The following is a 17,993-nucleotide window of genomic DNA, read 5'->3' as shown; positions in this document are numbered from 1 at the left end:
ATTGGTTTATATGCCAAGAAATCTTTATTTCAGTAATATAGGACTGCATTGTCATTTCTAAGATACTGAAAGATAATTGAGACATATGTAGCCTTTCTTATGGTCATATAACATATGTATTGAAACATTATTATTACAGATTACTTGTTTTAGAGAGTTATAAGCAGGTAACATTCATAGATCAAAGAATTTTTATGGGAAGCTAAAAAGCAAAATATGCCTGGTTCTTTTTTATTTATACTTTACCATTTCTAAATGACAATTTGTGGAAATGAGCTCCTATAAACGATAAAAATCTTTTTCAACCTTGAAAATATATAAAATCTTTTTGTTACATTTTCTTCTTTGCTCATTAAATAATTCATTTTAAGAGAATTAGAAAAACACTACGCAAGATAATACAATTCATTGATTAGAAGGGGAGAAAATAAAGGATGAAAGTACAGATATCAAAGAGTAAGAAACTAATGGTAAGATAGAATGGATGTTGCTCAACATATAAGAATACCTGGTAAGGTCTCTGATTTGAAACTTTATATTAAAAGGTCAGTTATAGATGTCAGACAGAAAATTATAAAGCTTTAATTGTTAAAGAAGTTGGAAAAAAAAGATAAATACCCTTTATTAGGACCTGACTTTGTGATATTCTCCTTTAACTGCAGAGATGGAGAAGTTGATAGGAGGCCAATTGCTAGAAGTGGAGAGGGGTTTTGCTTCTTTTTTCCTAAAAATGATGTGCCTAGCTCAATGTTGTTCACAAGTAATCGTTAACATACCTGTTTGATGAGTGGATCAATAGTGACAGCTTGTTGGGCTGTGGAAAATAGGGAGAACAGCAGACTGGATGACTTAACATGGAACTGCTAGATTACTTATCATGTTAGCCATAGGACGAAGCACAAAATCCTGTCCTTATTTAGATCTCTAACTACCTTCTGAGTTAGTGTCCCAGACTTAATTGTCATCTTCATGAAGACCAGTGCCTTGCAAAACTCTCTCCCTCTTTTTTAGGTTTAATGCTGAGCATACAGTTGTTTGATTAATAGAGGAAAGTTGATTTGGTTGGCTGAACTTTTCTGAAATGAGTGGGGAATTTTTGAGGCTGTTTTAATTCCAGGAGACTTGCTTATCTTAGTAAATGTCTTCAGCATAATGTAATACAAAAATTTTTAAATTGTCCTAGTTTTCCCTCATGTGTAAACAGGAAGTGGTGACCCCCTTTATGACTTTACTGGAATGGTTAGTCTGAGAGTCTGATGTGGACACAGCATTCAAATGTCTCAACAGATCCTCCTTGTCAGTCTCATGGCCTTATCAGAAAGTTTAGTGATCCTTTTAATGGCACACCCTCTTTGAACAAGAATGTGGAATAGATTTTTTTCTTCTTCTGTCTCTGGAAAGCCTAGGTTTGGTAGCACCCTCCCAAAAGGAGTTGAGATCTTTAGAGTCTTGCACTCACTTTTTTTTTCCATGTGGCTTAGAGCATAATCTATAAAGTAGGGCTGTAAAGCTTTTGTTGTTCCTATAAAGTAGTCTTTAATAATAGACTTAAAACACAAGAAAAATATCTTAGAATTCATGTTATGTGGTCTGACGCCACTGATAACATTTGAAATAACCACTTCTCTTTTTGTCTAGTGTGAGTATAAATAAATCCTAGGTAAATGCAAAAACTTGTAATGTTTTTTCGTAATCACTGGTCATTGGACTAGAGCATGGAAAAAAACATCAATGAGCTTGGGATTTTAGAATTTTTTCCTTATTAAAACTATGAGAGTGGGGACCACATCATTCTTACGTGCACATCAGTATGTGGAACAGGGCCTATAGGTGTTTAGCAGATATTTGTGGAAGAAAGGAAGTGGAGTAGGGAGGGAGGGATTGAGGGAAGAAGGGCTTTGGCTTTGGGGATTGTTTTCTGTTAACTTTCCCTGAAGTAAATTTGCTTTTGGGAAATGCTCCCTGAGATAATAGAATGCATTCTGACTTAACAGTGCCGAGCACTCTCTAAAAGACTGGCCTTGGCTGAAAAGTCTAAAGAGACACTGGCAGAAGAGATGAAAGTGGCCAGTCAGAACATCAGCAGACTTCAGGTAAGTTCACAAGTGTTATCTAAGCAGTTTTCATACTTCACTGAAAGTTCTTGGGCAGTGAGGTCAGCATTTTCTTTCTAAAACAGTGGCATTCGACCTTTGGACATATTTTTTCTAACCCCTTTATTTCTAACTAACTCATTTTAAAGTAACATCTTACTTATGTCAGGCAAAAAGTGGTTGTATTGTTTGTTTCTCTGACTTGATTTTAATTTAAAATAGTATTGTAGTCAGTATTTCTTTAAATAATGCGCATTTACCCATAGTCCTTTTTCTCTTCTCCTCCTTGTTAATCCCTGTCATTGTGGGCTGTAAGCTTCTTTTGTTCACATTTCTTTTATTATGTTCATTCTCTTTACCGTTTCATAAAACTGACCTAAACCAAAAGGTAGGGCTGCAAAATATTCCTCTTTGCTCACTGCTTTGTTTTAAAGCCTTGTTTCCAGAAAACTCCTATAAACATGATACAGTCAGAAAAAATACATGAGCACAGCAACACCCACTTCCTCCTCATCTCAGATTAGTTTATTAGATTAGCTGAGAGCACTGGATTAGATTTTAAGGGGCCGAAGAGAGCCTGAGAGATGGGAAGAGAAAGGAAGGTGCTTCTTCCAAGAAGAGTCCTACCTGGAGGGCTGTGGGACATCCAGGTGTGAGCTGGTGGCAATGTGCCAGAAACTGACTTCCCCACCTCATCAAATGCTCTAGAAAGCCTGAGGAGATTGAAAAATCAAGTAGCCCTCTCGTTTTTTTATGACAGTTTTATTCCTGGCATAAAAGGAAACTCGTTTTTGCAAAGAAATTCAGAACATACTTTGAAGGCTGAAAAAACTTTTACCTGTTTCTTTTATCTTTGTTCTCTTGTTATAGGTCTGTGGCTTAACCTTAATGTTATTTGATCAGATAGGTCATTTAGATAATTTGCTTTTCTAAAAAATTTTTTTATAAAGTAAAAAAGCTTTAGAGTTGTATGACTAGTGGGATTTTGATGTTTTTTTTCTTTTTTTCCTCTTTTCCTTTGCCATTTAGGATGAGCTGACAACTACCAAGAGAAGTTATGAAGATCAGTTAAGTATGATGAGTGACCACCTGTGCAGCATGAATGAGACATTGTCTAAACAGAGAGAAGAGATTGATACACTAAAGATGTCCAGTAAGGTAAGGGAATGGAGGGAGGTGGTCTCTCTGCAGTATAATATTTAATATTTAATGTATTTAATGTATTTAATTGCTGTGCATTTCAGGAGCAAAAGGTTAAGGAAATTTAAAGTGTTTATAAATCTTTTTTCTTAATATCATTTGTCCTCTTATCCAAAAGTAAAATTAAGTTTCTTTGCTGAGTTATAAATTAAGAGAAGGTAGTAACCTTCTTTAGCAAATTTATTTTCATATATCTGTATAACGTAGGATTGTCTTATCCTTTTAATTCCAAACATTTCTTTTGATTTCATTTCCCATAAAGCCTCTGCTTTTCCAGGCTGGGGTTGGTAGATATTGGTACTATTTTTATGTTGAAATGCATATCCATATCTCATGTCTTTATTGTTGTAACATAATGTATATACTCCTTTACCATGAAAAGTAGGTTTCAGGAGGCCAGGGTCTTGATTCCATGCATCATCTCAGATAATATTGTACCACAACCAGCTTGAATTTACTGTCTCCAGCCTGTGTTCTTTGAAATCCGCTGCTGCCCCTTGTTGATATAGCAGGCATTTATTAAGTTCCTGCTATATGCTGGCACTGGGGAGGAGAGAGAGTTGAATAAACCCTAGCTCTCTTTTAGCATCTGCTAGTGATGGTGCAGGGGCAGCATTCTGCTCAGTTAGCATCTTCTTGGAAAACATACGTGAACATATTGGAATCTTGTTATATAGTTTTGTTTCTCAGTGTAGTTTCATTATATTGATTGGCCTCTGGATACTTCAGAGAGTATCTGTGATGCTTTTTTGGGACATATTGTGATGATTGTAACCAGCCAATATGGTTCTGATTATGGTTCTTCAGTTACTTGTATTTTAGGAAACTTGAGCTTGGAAGTAGCGGGTGGAGGTTGGTCCTCTTGAAGAATGCCTCCATTAACCCTTTTGGCCTCTTGATATTCCAGCTGGGCATTAGAAAGTACATACATTAGAATGAGTAGTATGAGAAAGCCTGTTTTAGCACCTAACATATGAAAGAAAGTAGCAGTGACTACAGGGAAACTTCAGCCTCAAGAGCGGCAGTGGCCATTTGGTTCTGAATTTAGAAGGGTTAATTTTGAGTACAGCAGAGCTCATTGCGCTACTTAAAAAGTTAGAGAATTTTCAAGCCCTCTCAGAACTCTTTAATCTAGTCCTTAAAATACCTGTAATTAATAAAACACTGACTTAGAGATCATTCTTCACTTTGTAGTTTATATGTTAACCTTTCTTTGATCATTCTGTCATCCCTATTGCTTTCCACCCCTCCATGTCTATTAGTAATTCAGGTCGCTATAGCATTATCTTATGGCTGAGTCGACATGGTCTCCACTGGATACCAAGTAAACATCCTGAAACCATTTGTTTGTTATTATCTTGCTCTTAATGTTTGTATTCTGCAAACATTTCCCACTTACACGAAAAGAATGTATTTGTACTAAGAGTTAAGAATAGGAATTTAATTAGAATGTTTTCCTAAAAAGTGAACTTCTCCAGAAAGAAGAAGTTATGCGAAAGTGGAAAGTCCAAATCTCCATTTGTGAGGGAATTGGGAATAAGTTAAGACATCTTCCCTCTAGCTTGTTCTCAACCAGTATCTGAGCTTCCTTCTGACAGAAAATCATTACCATTTGGTTGTTATTTGGCACATATGCAAAATTAGTACCTTTTAAGGCCTTTAAAAGGTGTTTAATTAAACAACAGAGAAACAGGCTAAAAATTTCTTTTCAGTTTTATGAACCCATAGACTCCCTTGTCTTTGGAACAAAGGGAATATTTGAGTTTTGATAAATCCAAGATAGCTTTCCTTTCTTTCTTTATTGCTTGTCCTCAGCCCCCAGTGGGATAGGGTCTATGAACTTTAGAGAGTGGGGAAGAGTACAAAGTAACTAATTGCTTTGTGATTTTAGCAATGCAAGGTTGCCAACTCTTCTCTTGGAAGCTAAAGTTTTCCAAAGTGAAATGTGGCTTCGAGACTGCTTGGTCTATAAACTATGTGAGTTATTGTTCTTGAAGTTTGTGTTCTTATTGTTGATATTTTTCTTTGCACAGGGAAATTCTAAAAAGAACAAGAGTCGATAGTTTACACATAGCTGGTTGGTGACTTCTTTCCAGAGCTGCTGCTACTGCTGCAGGGCCGAGACTTGATGTTCAGCGCTGGCCGCCTTCAGGAAGCTGGAGTGTTGTTGGACCTAGTAAACTAGTCAGTGTTATAAATGGCCTTGAAATATTTAAAATATATTTGTAACCAGTTAGGCGAATAAGGCAAATACAGATTTTGATGTTGACAGTAAAATGGAAAACTATACACATACCATGGATATTGTAGGTTTCCTTATGCTGTTTTTACTGTGCACTTTTTAAGATTAGGTTTTAATTTCAGTATGTAAGAACAACAAATATTTTGTATATTTTCAAACTCTATATGGTAATCGATTTGGTATCTATGGAATAGATATATGTTTCTGGATAAAATGCTTACATTGTCAAACTGTCATTACTTCTTACTATAATTGAAAGCCGTTTCCAGATTCTTTTTGAAGACTTTTTCATTCTCTCTTCCTCTTTCTCTCTCTGCAAACTCCAGATCTTGTGGGTTTATTATCATTGTCTGCAGCTATTCGGTACCCTGTGTTGGGATAATAGCTTAAGGAAATTGTTGTCAATAAATTCGTACTTACATCAAACCTTCAGTCTCTCTTGAAAATTTGATAAAGAAAACTGAAACCTATTAAAGTAGGCTTTACAAAATTTACCAAATCCCAATTGATTTAGATATAATCTTTCTAATCCACCAAATTGGAATAACTTGGTTAATCCTTTATTAAGGCTTTGACTTTTGCCTTGAGAGATATTTGTAACCGTACTACAAGTTAGGAACCTAAGCCCTTTCAGGCTCCCCTTGGTTTATTTTATAAACATTATACCATTTCAATGCACACTTCAGGGTGTCTCTCCCAGTACCCCCCCATTCCCGGGTCCTAAATATATTGCTCCTTTCTTCTGAGTTGCTTGTGTGGGCCCATTTCATCCCATGTCTGAGTCCCCAGGTTAGCTGAGATATTCCAGAAACCCCTGTCTCCCTACCTCCCTTCCTGCAGTTCCATCTCCCTCGGGCCTCTTCTTTAGGCAGTTGCTAATTCTCGGGCCTCTTCTTTAGGCAGTTGCTAATGATCCTCCAAAATGCTTTATTCTGGTTTGCCTGAGAGCTTACCACCAGCTTCTCTCTGAGCTCAGCACATAAGCCAACTCCTTGGTCTCTGCCCAAGTCTTCCGCTGCCCGCTACAAGAGAGACTCTGGTTGTTATGCTCAGTATTACAGTAATGAAAGTATTTGGATTCTGCCTTGGGGATCTTTGGTGAGTCAGCTCAGTCCCATCCTTCCCGGCCCTTCAAGTCCCTGGACTCTTTGTCCTTTTCGTGTTCTTTGACCTGCCCATTTCCAGTTCTCTATCAGCTGAAACAGCAGTTTCGCTGCAGCTGTACCTAGGCCTCCAAGCACTGTGAGGGAGACATCAAATAACCTTGCCGATTAGCTCCATCTTAAATTTGGGGTTTCTAGCCTCTGCCAGGCCTTCAGTGTTTCCTGACAGTCCTTTTGGCATTTTTAGTCTTTTTCTATTCCTCCTCTGGAGGTCTTGGGACAAACAAATGTTCATCTGACTTATGACAATGGAATTGTTAGCTGTTGTGTTGAGAATAGATTGTAGGGGAGCAATGGTGGAAGCAGAGTCTGGTTAGGAGGCTACTGAAAGATGATGGTGGACTAGACCATGCTAGTGGCAGTGGAAGTTGTGTGAAGTCTGTTTCTGGACTTATTTGAAGAAAGGGTTGATAGGATTTGCTGACAGATTTATCTAAAATTGCCAACTCCTTTTCTCTATACTTCTGTTATTCTTGTCTGCTTTATTTTGCTCCTTAATACTTACCATAATCTAAAAGACAATATGTTTTGCCTGTTTATCTTATTCCCTGTTTCTACCTCTAAAAGACACAGCTCTATGAAGGCAGGAGTTTTGGTTGGATCTGTTCACTGTTGTATTCCCTGTACCTAGAACACTGCCTGGCATACAGTGGATATTTGTTGAGTGAATGTTGATTGGATGGGATGTGGAGTGTGAGAGAAGGAGGCGTAAAAGGAGAAGCTAAGGATTTTGGCCTGAACAGGCTTGACTGGGAGAGAAGACTGAGGGAGTAGCAACTAGCTTCCACCTAGTTGTAACTTAAGCTGAACACCTGGGAATCAACTTTGATTCCTTCTCGCCTCATACACCTTATTATCTTGTTTTATGGAGTCTTTCTGCCTTTGTAGTATCTCCCAATTCTAACTGCTCCTTACTTGATGCTTTAAATTGAGCCCTGGCTACTTACTGTCTGGACTGATCATTTGTCTGTAATTCAGACCTCCCCGCCTTTTACCAGAGCATCTTTCTAAAATATATCTCTGCAGGGACATCTTCCTGATGGAAAGCCTTCACATGTCTCCTTGTTGCCTGCTGAGCACCATCTAGTAGCGTGTGTGTGTGAGACGTATGTAGCTGACCTTCGCTCGCTTTCTCGTCGTTCTCGTCCATGCACCCAGTGTTTTCTTTCGCTTTATGAAAACTCTCAGACCCTGCGTTATGAAAAGACTTACTTTTCCTGAGTGATGAGGCAGTTTTTCTCTTAGAGACAATGTGAATCTTGAGATCTTTTCTCTCTTTGCTTTGACTTATATCTCCCACTGGCTCTGAGCTGTCAGAGCTCCCAGACCAGCTGTCCCTATTGCCCTGCACGGCGTCTGGCCCCACAGACCCACAGGCAGAACTTGTGGACTACTTGGCCATTCTGTAAGGGTCAGTGCATCCTGGGAGGTTTCCTAGAGCTCAGGGACAGGACAGGACTGTAAAGGGGGCAGTTGGTGTCCTGGAAAAATTGTCCCTTTTTAACTTAACTGGTAAGATCTTTGCTCTCTTGGCAGAATTACTTCCTAAGGCATATAACAAGTACCATTTATTAACCATTTCCTGTAAGTCAGGCATGGGTAAGACTTGATGTGTACTATTTCCTTTATATCGCTAATAATTATTTCTCTTTTGCGTTATTACTATACTCACGTTACAGAGAGAAAACTGAGGCTTAGGAAAGCAATTGTTCACGGTCACACAGCTAGTACATGTTGAGTTAGAATAAGGATTCAAATCTGCGCTAGTCTGATTCCAGAGCCTGGATTATTCATACTGCAGTATGAGCCTTTTCAGTTGGGGCATTCAGTTCTATTCCTGCAGGTATTATATCTTTGGAAGATAAAATATTACATTTCTCAGTAACTCCAGTACTTCATTCAACTTTGCCTTTCCATGTCTTCATTAAGTACCCTAAACCCCTTCTTTCAGTCAGCTTTTAGTTAGTTAGCTTCTTGGGCTAATGGCCTTGCATAATGTTTGCCTTCAGCATGCTTTTTCTTCTCTGACCCCTCATTTTTATTTACATATTCCTTGTTATACAAACCTTCCTAATGGCTGAACTCTGAATTTAATCTATTTATGTTGTAATGCTACCCCTTCCTTTTAGTCTTCTTTCTGTACAAATTGTTATTTCTCTTTTTTTAAAGGAATTTTCTAACACACAAAAGTAGAGAGATGAGTTCCAATCCATATCTCCCCATCACCTGTTATGAACATTTTGTCTATCTTGTTTTCATACTTCTTTTTTCCTAGAGTATTTTAAAGCAATTCCCACATATCGGGCCATTTTGCCTGTAAATCTTTGGTTATGCATACCTTTGTAAAGATGGTGAGTGCTGACTTCTAAATCTCCCTTACCCATTTCATCATTCATTCAATAAATGTGTGTTGGGTGCCTGCTGTGTGCTCAGTCTTGAAGAGATTGTGATAAAATAGACATGCTGGCTGCCCTTGAAAGCTTATAGCCTGCTAGTGAGACAACAAAGTGACCAAGTAAATGCATAATTACAAACTCAAGTGTTGTTCATCCTGTCTCAGAACAGCAAGCGAGAGATAATACACGGAGGCTATAACTTTAAAAAAAATCAAATGTCTGTATTTTTACCAAAGTTAAGAACTTAGTTTGAGACAAGCTGTTCTAATATACAGAGAAGAAACAAACAAGGCAAAACAACAAAAACAGTCCCTTGATCCTTCCCCCTCATTTCATGTTCCACAGAAGAAACTACTTGTATTCACTGTTTTGGTATCTGTCTCCCTATTTCCGAATAGCATGTTACTTGTGCTTTTCTGTTGGGCATTATCAATTGACTTCACATTTGGAAGAAGAGGATTTTCCTGTGTTTCATCTGCTTCCCCCTCTCCCACCACTCATATACATACTTTCTCTCTCCCTGTCTTCTCTTCATCAACATTCTGATTAGATCAATAGTCAGTATATTCTTTATTATGATTATTCAAATGCTGTTGATAACTGAGTCATGTAATTTACTATTACTTTTCCTTTCTTGTATAACTTTTCGTTTTTCCCTAGAGTTAATAATTGTCTTTTTAAAAAATTTGCTTACTATGTTTTCTATGGTACTTACCACTAAGTTATTCCTAAATTCTCTACCAGGTGTATAACTCCCCTCTGAGCATGGTCCAATTCAATTGGGTGTTCAGCTAACTTCATTTTCTTCAAGAAGTCTCTCCTAGAGCCCTTTGACTTGCTTCAGGCTGTCTCGTTGATCTCTAGGCCAGCAGTACTGCTCCCGTCTTGGGACCTTCCTTCCTCCTCATCTTAGACATCTGGCGCCTCCCACTCTTCAGATAGCCCTCTCTCACTTCATGAGCCCTTCCAGTGAGTGCCTTGTCCCTCTACTTGCCATTGCAGCCCACCTCTCAAAGACTTGTCTATTCTGTGAAGTCCTCTGTGGCATGGAGAGGAAAAAAGAGTTCATTCCCAGTCTAGGCAGAGTAGGGACTCAGATAGTTGGCTGAAGTCTACATAGGAGTGAAAGAAAAAAAGAAAAAGGACTTGTAAGTAGTCCTGGATTGCTTCTTGGAAAAGCAGAGATTTTCAGAACTTATTGAAATGATATTTCCTACTTTTTCTTGACTATATACTACATGTTCATTGTTGAAAATTTAGAAAATGAGGAAAAGTATCAAAAGCCCACATCTCTCTTTGTGGAGATTCAACTATTAACATTTTTGTTTATTCCTGCTCTTTTTTCATGCATATATCAAATGTTTGTTTTTAATCAAAATTGGGATCATACGAAATTCCAAATGAGAACAAAAAGGGTTCTTTAATAGGATGAGATGTAGGTTAGCTGGCTGCACAACTCCAGGGGGCACTGTTCACATTATGTTCTATAGCAGGACTGGGTAAAGGGATAAAACCTTCCAGGCACAGCTTGAGAAACTGTGATAAATTGCATGTGTCTTGTGGTAGCATTTTTATACACCTCTCCCCATTATGTTTTTACAAGCAATACTGCTCATTTTTCAAAACTAATAAAACTGCTTTCTCCATTGCTTTTGGTAAGAAATTAACTCTATCAATTAAGCTAACAGATTCTTTTTAACATGACCACTTTCCCAGCTCACCATCCAGTAAAACAAAACAAAAACAGCTGCACTATTTCCAAACAAAAATGTGAGGAAAAAAATAACTAAAATGAAGAACCCATTAACTAAGAAAATGACCAAAAAAGTTGAGCAAAAGGCCCTCTCCAAATGACCATGAATTAAAGTCGTCTTCGTAAGAAAAATCCTCAGAAAAAAATGTGCAGTTTATAGTTTTGTGTTTTGCTGCATTAACCCTGGAAATTGCTCCCAGCTCTTGAAGGGCTTCAAACGCTATAACTTTAACATTTGAGGATAGCAACTTAGTTGATTATGGCTAAGAAACCATCTGGCAGAGCCACACTGACAAGGACTGGTCTGTTCTGTGATAGAATAGGAAGCTTCTGTTCTCGGCTAAAGGCCATGTCCTCAAACATCATGGTGATAAATGGAAAGCTTGTCAGTAAGTGGTTGGTTGTCCGTGCCTTAAATTTTTAAGCTGTTTAGTAATTAGCTCCAAATTAGGAAACTAACTGTCAGTCAAAGCATTAGAGCAGGAAAACCCATTATAACTCTTCCAAATAGTTGAAAGAAAAGGTTATAGAGCATCAGAATAACTGTTTTCCTAAGGAGAGGATTAGAAGAATTGACTCCTAGGTGAAAACATGCTGGAGGCAATTGTTTGGTTTGCAGGGTGTAGGGGCCTCAAAAGGCACCCTTCATACACACTTCGAATCCTTGTGTTTATTTTTTCAGGAGCATTAATGTAATCTCTGAACTCAACCTCACTGCTCCCTAAACACCAGTAGAATATCCGGGAGGTGATACCACATAGGTCCAAGAATAGAATCAACACAGTTCAGTTAACTAGCAAAGAACAAAATGCCACTCATTTAAATCTTGCTCAGCTGCTTAAGAATATTCTCCCTCTTTTCAGCTTTCCTGTATTTCTTTAGAATACTTTTTCTGTTGTATTATACTGTCAACATATCTCATGTCATTATTTTCATGTGTGCCATCTGCCAAAGGCAGCTACAGCTATGTGAGACAGGAACCATGCCTTATACTTACCCACTTCCCTCTGCAATGTGTAGCAGAATGTCTTGTACATAGTAGGTGTTCAGTAAATGCCAATTGGATACATTTTAGGGAGCAGGCCAAGGGACTGGCCAACTGTAGCAATGGTTAGTGTAGCTCAAGCCACACCTAAGAGTGCCCCATTTCCAGGACAAGGATAGCCAATCGTGGGCCATTCTTGATTATCCCCCTATATATCGTTGATTTTGGTTTGCATTCTCAGTGAAGATAGGGCTTTTTATTTATGTCTGTAAATTTCTATCTGAAGAGTATTCAGGTTTTTTCATGGAAAAAAAAAAAAAAACGTTTAAAAACAGTGTGTGCTTCAGATACCAGGGCAGATTGTATCCTACACCTAAAATGATGATCCCCCCACCCCCTGTTTCACTTTTACTTTTTTCCTGTTTTATTTTACTATTTTGAAGCCATCCACCACCATGGTCTTTTTTGAATATGATTTTCCAGAAGCCTTGTCTTCAATGAATGTTGCAGTATAAATAGAGACTATTGTAAAGTTTTTAGAGAGGAAGGTTCTTTTCAAGACTTTAGGGCTGAGCTTGTCCTAAATCTGAAGTCCTCACTTTTCCCTGCCACGCCTTCTTTCACATCGGGCATTTCTGCAAACTGGTTTGAATTTATATTAATTGCTCCTGACAGCTTCAACTGATTTAGTTTTGAGGAATTCCACATTAATCTACTGGGTCTTATCTATAGACATTTTGGGGTCCCTTGGTTAAACTGTGGAAGTTCTAGATGCTTTCTGTGAAAAGCCTGCTAGGAGGGGGAAATCTGTTAATAAAAAAGAAAAAAGAAAAAAAAAATCATCTGAGAGTCTCCTTAGTATAAAGCAAGGAAAAGAATAGCAACTGGAGTAAAATGAGGTCACAGCTGGCGATGAAGAGCTTTGGTGGCTTAGCGATTAAGGCCAGGCTGAGGTGTTTACCAGCAGATTTTGATACAAAGGGACAGTACCAGAAAGGGTCCTTTGGAAATATATGGTGGAGTTACAAGAAATAAATCTGCATTCATGAAAGTGGCAACCTTTGGGGTTATGCTGAGCCACACAGAAAGGGGTGAGGCGCTATCCCTTGCAAAAAATAAATGGTCTTCAACTGTGTTTGCTCTTTAGAAAATTATGGGCCTATTTACTTTTTAAAAGTGTCAAAGTTTCCAAAAGAGATTTCATCCATTAATCAAGTAGGATTTCATCCTACTAATCAAGGCCATACTGCTTATTCAAAGATGTAAGAATTAAAAAGATACACTCGGAAATTTACTTAAATGCAATGATTGCTATTCATCAAGTGTATTGGTGTTTCTTATATGAGTCAGTCCTTTTTCCAGTTATCTGTGGCATTTTCTGAGATGGGCTGCCTCCCTGGAGGCTCACTGACTGGGCATAAGACATAGGAGGTTTTATTTGGAGCTTTAGCCAGAATGCCTGAGGTCAAGGCACCTCTTTTTCTTCCCTTCCTCAATCTCCTTCTTCTTTTATGCTTGCTCTACACCTCTCTCAGCTCCTTATAAGAAGGCTGACTTGGGCCCATTACTTGTCTGATTTCATTGAAGAGTCTGAATTCTCAAGACTCCCTCCTGCCCTTCCTCCACGTTTGACCAACACTGGGGAAGGTAGCTGGAGGAAATGGGGAAGTGAGGAGGACCCGGTGCCCTTTTCTGTTTGTTTAGGGTGTCTTAAGAATAATCATATTAGAATTTCATTGGAGAATAAAATTCTAACTAGAATCTGGCTGTGTAATTTCAGGCAGTCCTGTGCTTTCTCTGAATGTTTCCTTCTACATAGCCCTCAGTGCAGGTTCTTGACACTGGCTGGGGGTTGACTAGGATACTGAATATCTTTTCCGTTTCACCAAGGAACTCCAAAGTCAAAAACAAGACTACACCCGAGAGTATTTAAAAGACAATCACACTGCTATGTAAACACACGTGTTCAATCGGAATTCCCTCATTTCCTTTCTACCATCCAGGCAGAGTACTTTAAGTTGAGATGTTCACTAGGGCCTGCTAACTCCTCTCCTTGGGCCCAGGCCCTCTCTTTCCAGGTAGTTCATCTTTCAGACTATTACACCAATATTCCTCAGTCATCATTTTGAGGCCACAAGGACTGGTACCTACTGTATGCCAGGCTCTGGGAATACAAAAGTGAATAGGACACCACTACTTGGGTCAAAATATTCCTTTGCTTAAAATCTTTCATGGATTTCCTTTCGTCTTCTTTGTGTCGTTACACCTTCCTATCCAAACATCTCTCACCTTTCCTAAAGCTTCCAGTCTTGCCAGCCTCCAAAGCACGGTGACCCAAGGCCCGCAATGCTCTCGTTTCTCCCCTCTGAGTCTTTTCAAACCTGTTCAAGCCTCCCATCCTTGGACTGGGTATCCCTCCAGGATAAAAGGCATAGGCCAAATCTTCCCTTTTCATTCTGATTCACACCCAGTGAGGCAGTCTCACTTTCAGAAGAGGCTGAGATGCCAAGTGACTTTGCCCAGAGTTGCTACCTGTTAGCAGGGAGGGACTAGCAGCCACCCTTTAACCTCTCCCTGGAGGACAACTCCCCTTCTCTTTCACACTCTGCAGGCAGCACACAGGAAGCATCTGTAAATATTTACCTGCTGCCTCATCCATGGAGTTTAACCCTTCACCTAAACCATCCAGTACCTCCTCCTGAGTATGGACTCACCCCAAAAAGTGAGGTTTCATCTTTACCTTTTCACCTTACCGTGAGACCAGGGCTGGTCCCACCTGAAGAGAGAAGAGGAGGCACTCAATAGAGGCTTCAAAAATAATACTTTAGTTCGTCTAATGCAAGAGAAAACAAAACCAACTAACCACCAGCACCACTGACAACAAAAAACTCAGTGAAGCAACACAGGACCACAAAGTACCACCCGCCACTCCCCCAGCCCATCATCTTAGCACTCAGAGATGAAGACAAGGTCCTAGGGCGTTCAGGTCTGCTTCAGACCTGCCAAGGCTCGCAGCCATCTGCTTCAAGGGGGCATCTAAATGTAAGTCATAAACATCCCCCACCCCCCCGTAACACACACGCTCTTGCTGGAGGTATCATCCACCCCCTCCTTTGGTGGCTGGAGACTCCAGGGAAGGAAGAGAATGGAGAATCGAAAAACTTTGAGGGATCAAGGCCTGGAAGGGAGTGAGGAGAGAAGCGGGGGATCTGGCAGGGGATGGAGCAGAGGGTGGGGTAGGGACAGGAGAATCCCCTCCCCTCCACGCCAGTGGGCTCTGGGCCCTCCCCCTCAGCCCCGTCTCTGCCTCCGCCCCCCTCTCCCCCGCCTCTCTCCCTTTTCCTCCCACCCCTCCTCCCGCTGTGGATGGCGGCGGCCAGAGTTGGAGTCAGAGGCGCTACTCGTAAGTGACCGGCCCCAGGGAACAGACTGGGAGACAGAAGGAGCCTGCTCTTCAGGGCGGGCGGGGGGTGGGGGGGGGAAAGTTTGCAGGCGGGGAGCGCGGGTGGCCCGGGACGCTGGCATCTCCCTGGCTGACCCGCGTCGGGCGCGTTGTGCCCCGTCTGCCCCACACCGCCCTCGCTGCCCCAAAGCTGCTCTGGGCCCGCGGGGTGTCCCCGACGGGGTTCCCCTCCACACCTCAGCACTGGGGCTTCTGCGACCTGGGTCCTGGGTCTTGTCCTAAAGAGTAGGAAAACTCAAAGAGCAAGGAAAAGAATCTAGACTCAGTTCCGGGGCGGGGGGGTGGGGGCACGTACAAACCCAAACGCGGTCCGGCCTCCCCAACCTGGGTTACAAGCCTCCCACCTTCCTTCAGCCTTTCTCAGGGGCTCTGGACCTTCCCACTTCCCCAACTCCCACCTTCTTTCTTCGTGGCTCCTGTTTTTCATGCTGCTGCCTCCCCACCCCCCTTTCTGTGGAAGTCTCGTGTCCCCCAGGCTCCGGCTACAGCTGGTGTCAACGGGTGTCCGCTGTAGCCCCAGAAGGCGATGACCCAGTGCAAGGGGCCTCGGCCACAGCGACCTCCACACTTGCCCAAACATTTCCTGCAGGAATGACGGTCCCTGGGATTTGGTGTTGGGTTCCTGGACCCACAAACTGTACCTCGTGGGTCCAAGAGGAAATTAAATACTGTGTATTCCTTCTTAGGATTTTACTATTTCCGTTGGTTGGGGATCTTTTTTGAAACCTCTCCAACCTCTGCTTTCTTCCAATAATAATGATACTTCGTGTAATTAGCCTTTTCAATTCTGGGAGGGAAAAAAGAACCCAAGAAAAAATAATAAAGAAAAAGAAGATAAAAAGAATGCTTGCTAAAAATACTGTGCAGAACCTGATCTTTGGAAAGTAAAGACTTCATTCCACACATAACCATTTTTGTGGGAGCTGCGAGCTGGGGAAAGCTTGTTCTCAGACTACCCCAACACAGACCATTATGGCCTCCCCCAGGCTAGAAGTTTTAATTTTCCTAACAGAAACCGCAGTGTTTGTTGGCATTCCTCAGCCTGGCATACTCCCTCTGCATTTTTCTCCCCTCCTGCTAGCTCTCCATCTCTCTCCCAACTCCCCCACTCCCACTTCCTCATAAACAGGAGTTGGTGAAAACAAGGCAATGGAAGAGGCTTTATAAGGGAGCAGGATCAAAAAGAAAAGACTGCCTCACTTAACTTTACTCCTGAGGCTGTCGCTTCAACTTGACTCTGATTGGGTGGAAGAATGTTTAGTTCATTTGTGTGGTTTTATGTCTGTTCTCATTATGGTGGAATCAATGTTTCCATGACTGGCCTAGTTCTCTGGGTGCTTAGAGCTTGTTGAATCTCAGATGGGTCTGGACAGATCAAGTCTGGAATCTGCAGGGTTTATAATAATAATAATGGAATCTGCAGGGTTTATAATAATAATAATAATAATAATAATAATAATAATAATAATAATGATGATGTTGTTGTTGTTATTGTTGTTATTATTATTATTATTATTATTATTATTATTATTATTATTATTATTATGGATTTATCTGTGTTGGTATTGCAAGCCTCTGCCCACCCACACAGAAATGGAGCTATAGGCAGTAGCCTGAGCTGGGGTTTGCTTCTGCATGACCTAGGAAGAAAAAGCTTTTCTAAGGAGTGAGCAGGATCATAGGGGGCTGTTGAAATTTTATTGTTTTTAGGGAGAACACACTTCTCAAGAACTTCAGCTATTCCGATTTCTGTACCAAAAAAAAAAAAAAGTGGTTGTAACATGTATTAGATCAGGTTCTGAACAACCATCAAAACAGGTCAACTTATTGAACTATTTGGAAATAAAGATTTTTTTAAAAAATGAATTTCATTGAAAATAAAGTTATTTTAAAAGAATGTAATTCATTTTTCTCTGCTGATTCAGTTTGACAGTTCCCCATGTGTATAAATTAGTAAAGTTTTACTGTGGTCTCAAAATGTCACTGATAAGGAAGTGCTGGGACTTCCATTCAAAAAGAAATCACTTAAGTTTTGAACTTGTTTGGCCCTGTTGCTTAGAAAACAATACACTCAGATAAAAATCTTCAGTTTCTTCCTCTTCCTGAGAATTTTTAGTAGTGTATTTAATTCCCCAGAAGTCAGCCTTACGCTTTTTGGAGAGAAATCACCTTCTGCCTTGTTTAGCTTGTGCACCACCTTATAGAATCTTGTTAAACTGGGGGGTTTGCCATCAGTCACAAGGGTTTGCTCTGCAGCCCCAGATAGGCAGCTGTGTATGTTGGGGATATAATAAGGGCTAGCAGTGTTTCTCTTACCTAAGGAACAGGTGTTCTGGATGGTGAGACTAAAGGTTGCATCCCCAGTGAGCCAATGAAAAGCAGCCAATTTTCTGGATGTGTCAAGATGAGTTGTAAATACATGAAGTGTGGGGCCTGCAGAGAGGAAGGAGGGCAGGGGTCATTAAGAAGTAAACCCAAAGGAAAAGGATGTGGCCTTTTAAAATCATGTTATACAAGAATACTGAATTACAAAGAACATACTTAGGGTATGATGTTAAATGTTAATAAAGCAAGTTATGAAATAGAAAACACTGCAATCTCACTCTTTGAAAGTACATCCAAAAATATTGGAATTATATGCATCCAAATGGATGGTGGCATTTTATTTGTGCTTGCCTGTATTTCCCAACTTTTTTAC

The 17,993-nt window shown here is 40.3% G+C and overlaps 2 protein-coding genes across 3 annotated transcripts in view; both read left to right on the top strand.

Moving 5' to 3' along the window:
- The window catches only part of PPP1R21 (protein phosphatase 1 regulatory subunit 21), a 51,890-nt gene extending 45,929 nt beyond the window's left edge, over nt 1-5,961 (top strand). For both annotated transcript variants that reach the window (XM_011361301.1, XM_023531278.1), the window contains 3 exons: nt 1,995-2,093; nt 3,123-3,251; nt 5,327-5,961. In XM_011361301.1, the coding sequence (XP_011359603.1) occupies nt 1,995-2,093; nt 3,123-3,251; nt 5,327-5,356 (258 nt within the window). In that variant the 3' untranslated portion in view covers nt 5,357-5,961. The remainder of the gene's footprint in view (nt 1-1,994; nt 2,094-3,122; nt 3,252-5,326) is intronic.
- Nucleotides 5,962-15,178: 9,217 nt separating this feature from the next.
- Nucleotides 15,179-17,993, top strand: part of STON1 (stonin 1) — a 45,715-nt gene continuing 42,900 nt past the window's right edge. The window contains exon 1 of the mRNA XM_011361299.2: nt 15,179-15,235. The gene's annotated coding sequence lies outside the window, so the exon portion shown is untranslated. The remainder of the gene's footprint in view (nt 15,236-17,993) is intronic.

This window comes from Pteropus vampyrus, unplaced genomic scaffold (genome assembly GCF_000151845.1).
Source record: "Pteropus vampyrus isolate Shadow unplaced genomic scaffold, Pvam_2.0 Scaffold66, whole genome shotgun sequence".
In the NCBI taxonomy this organism is placed as follows: Eukaryota; Metazoa; Chordata; class Mammalia; order Chiroptera; family Pteropodidae; genus Pteropus; species Pteropus vampyrus.
This window is presented reverse-complemented; position numbering and strand designations above follow the sequence as displayed.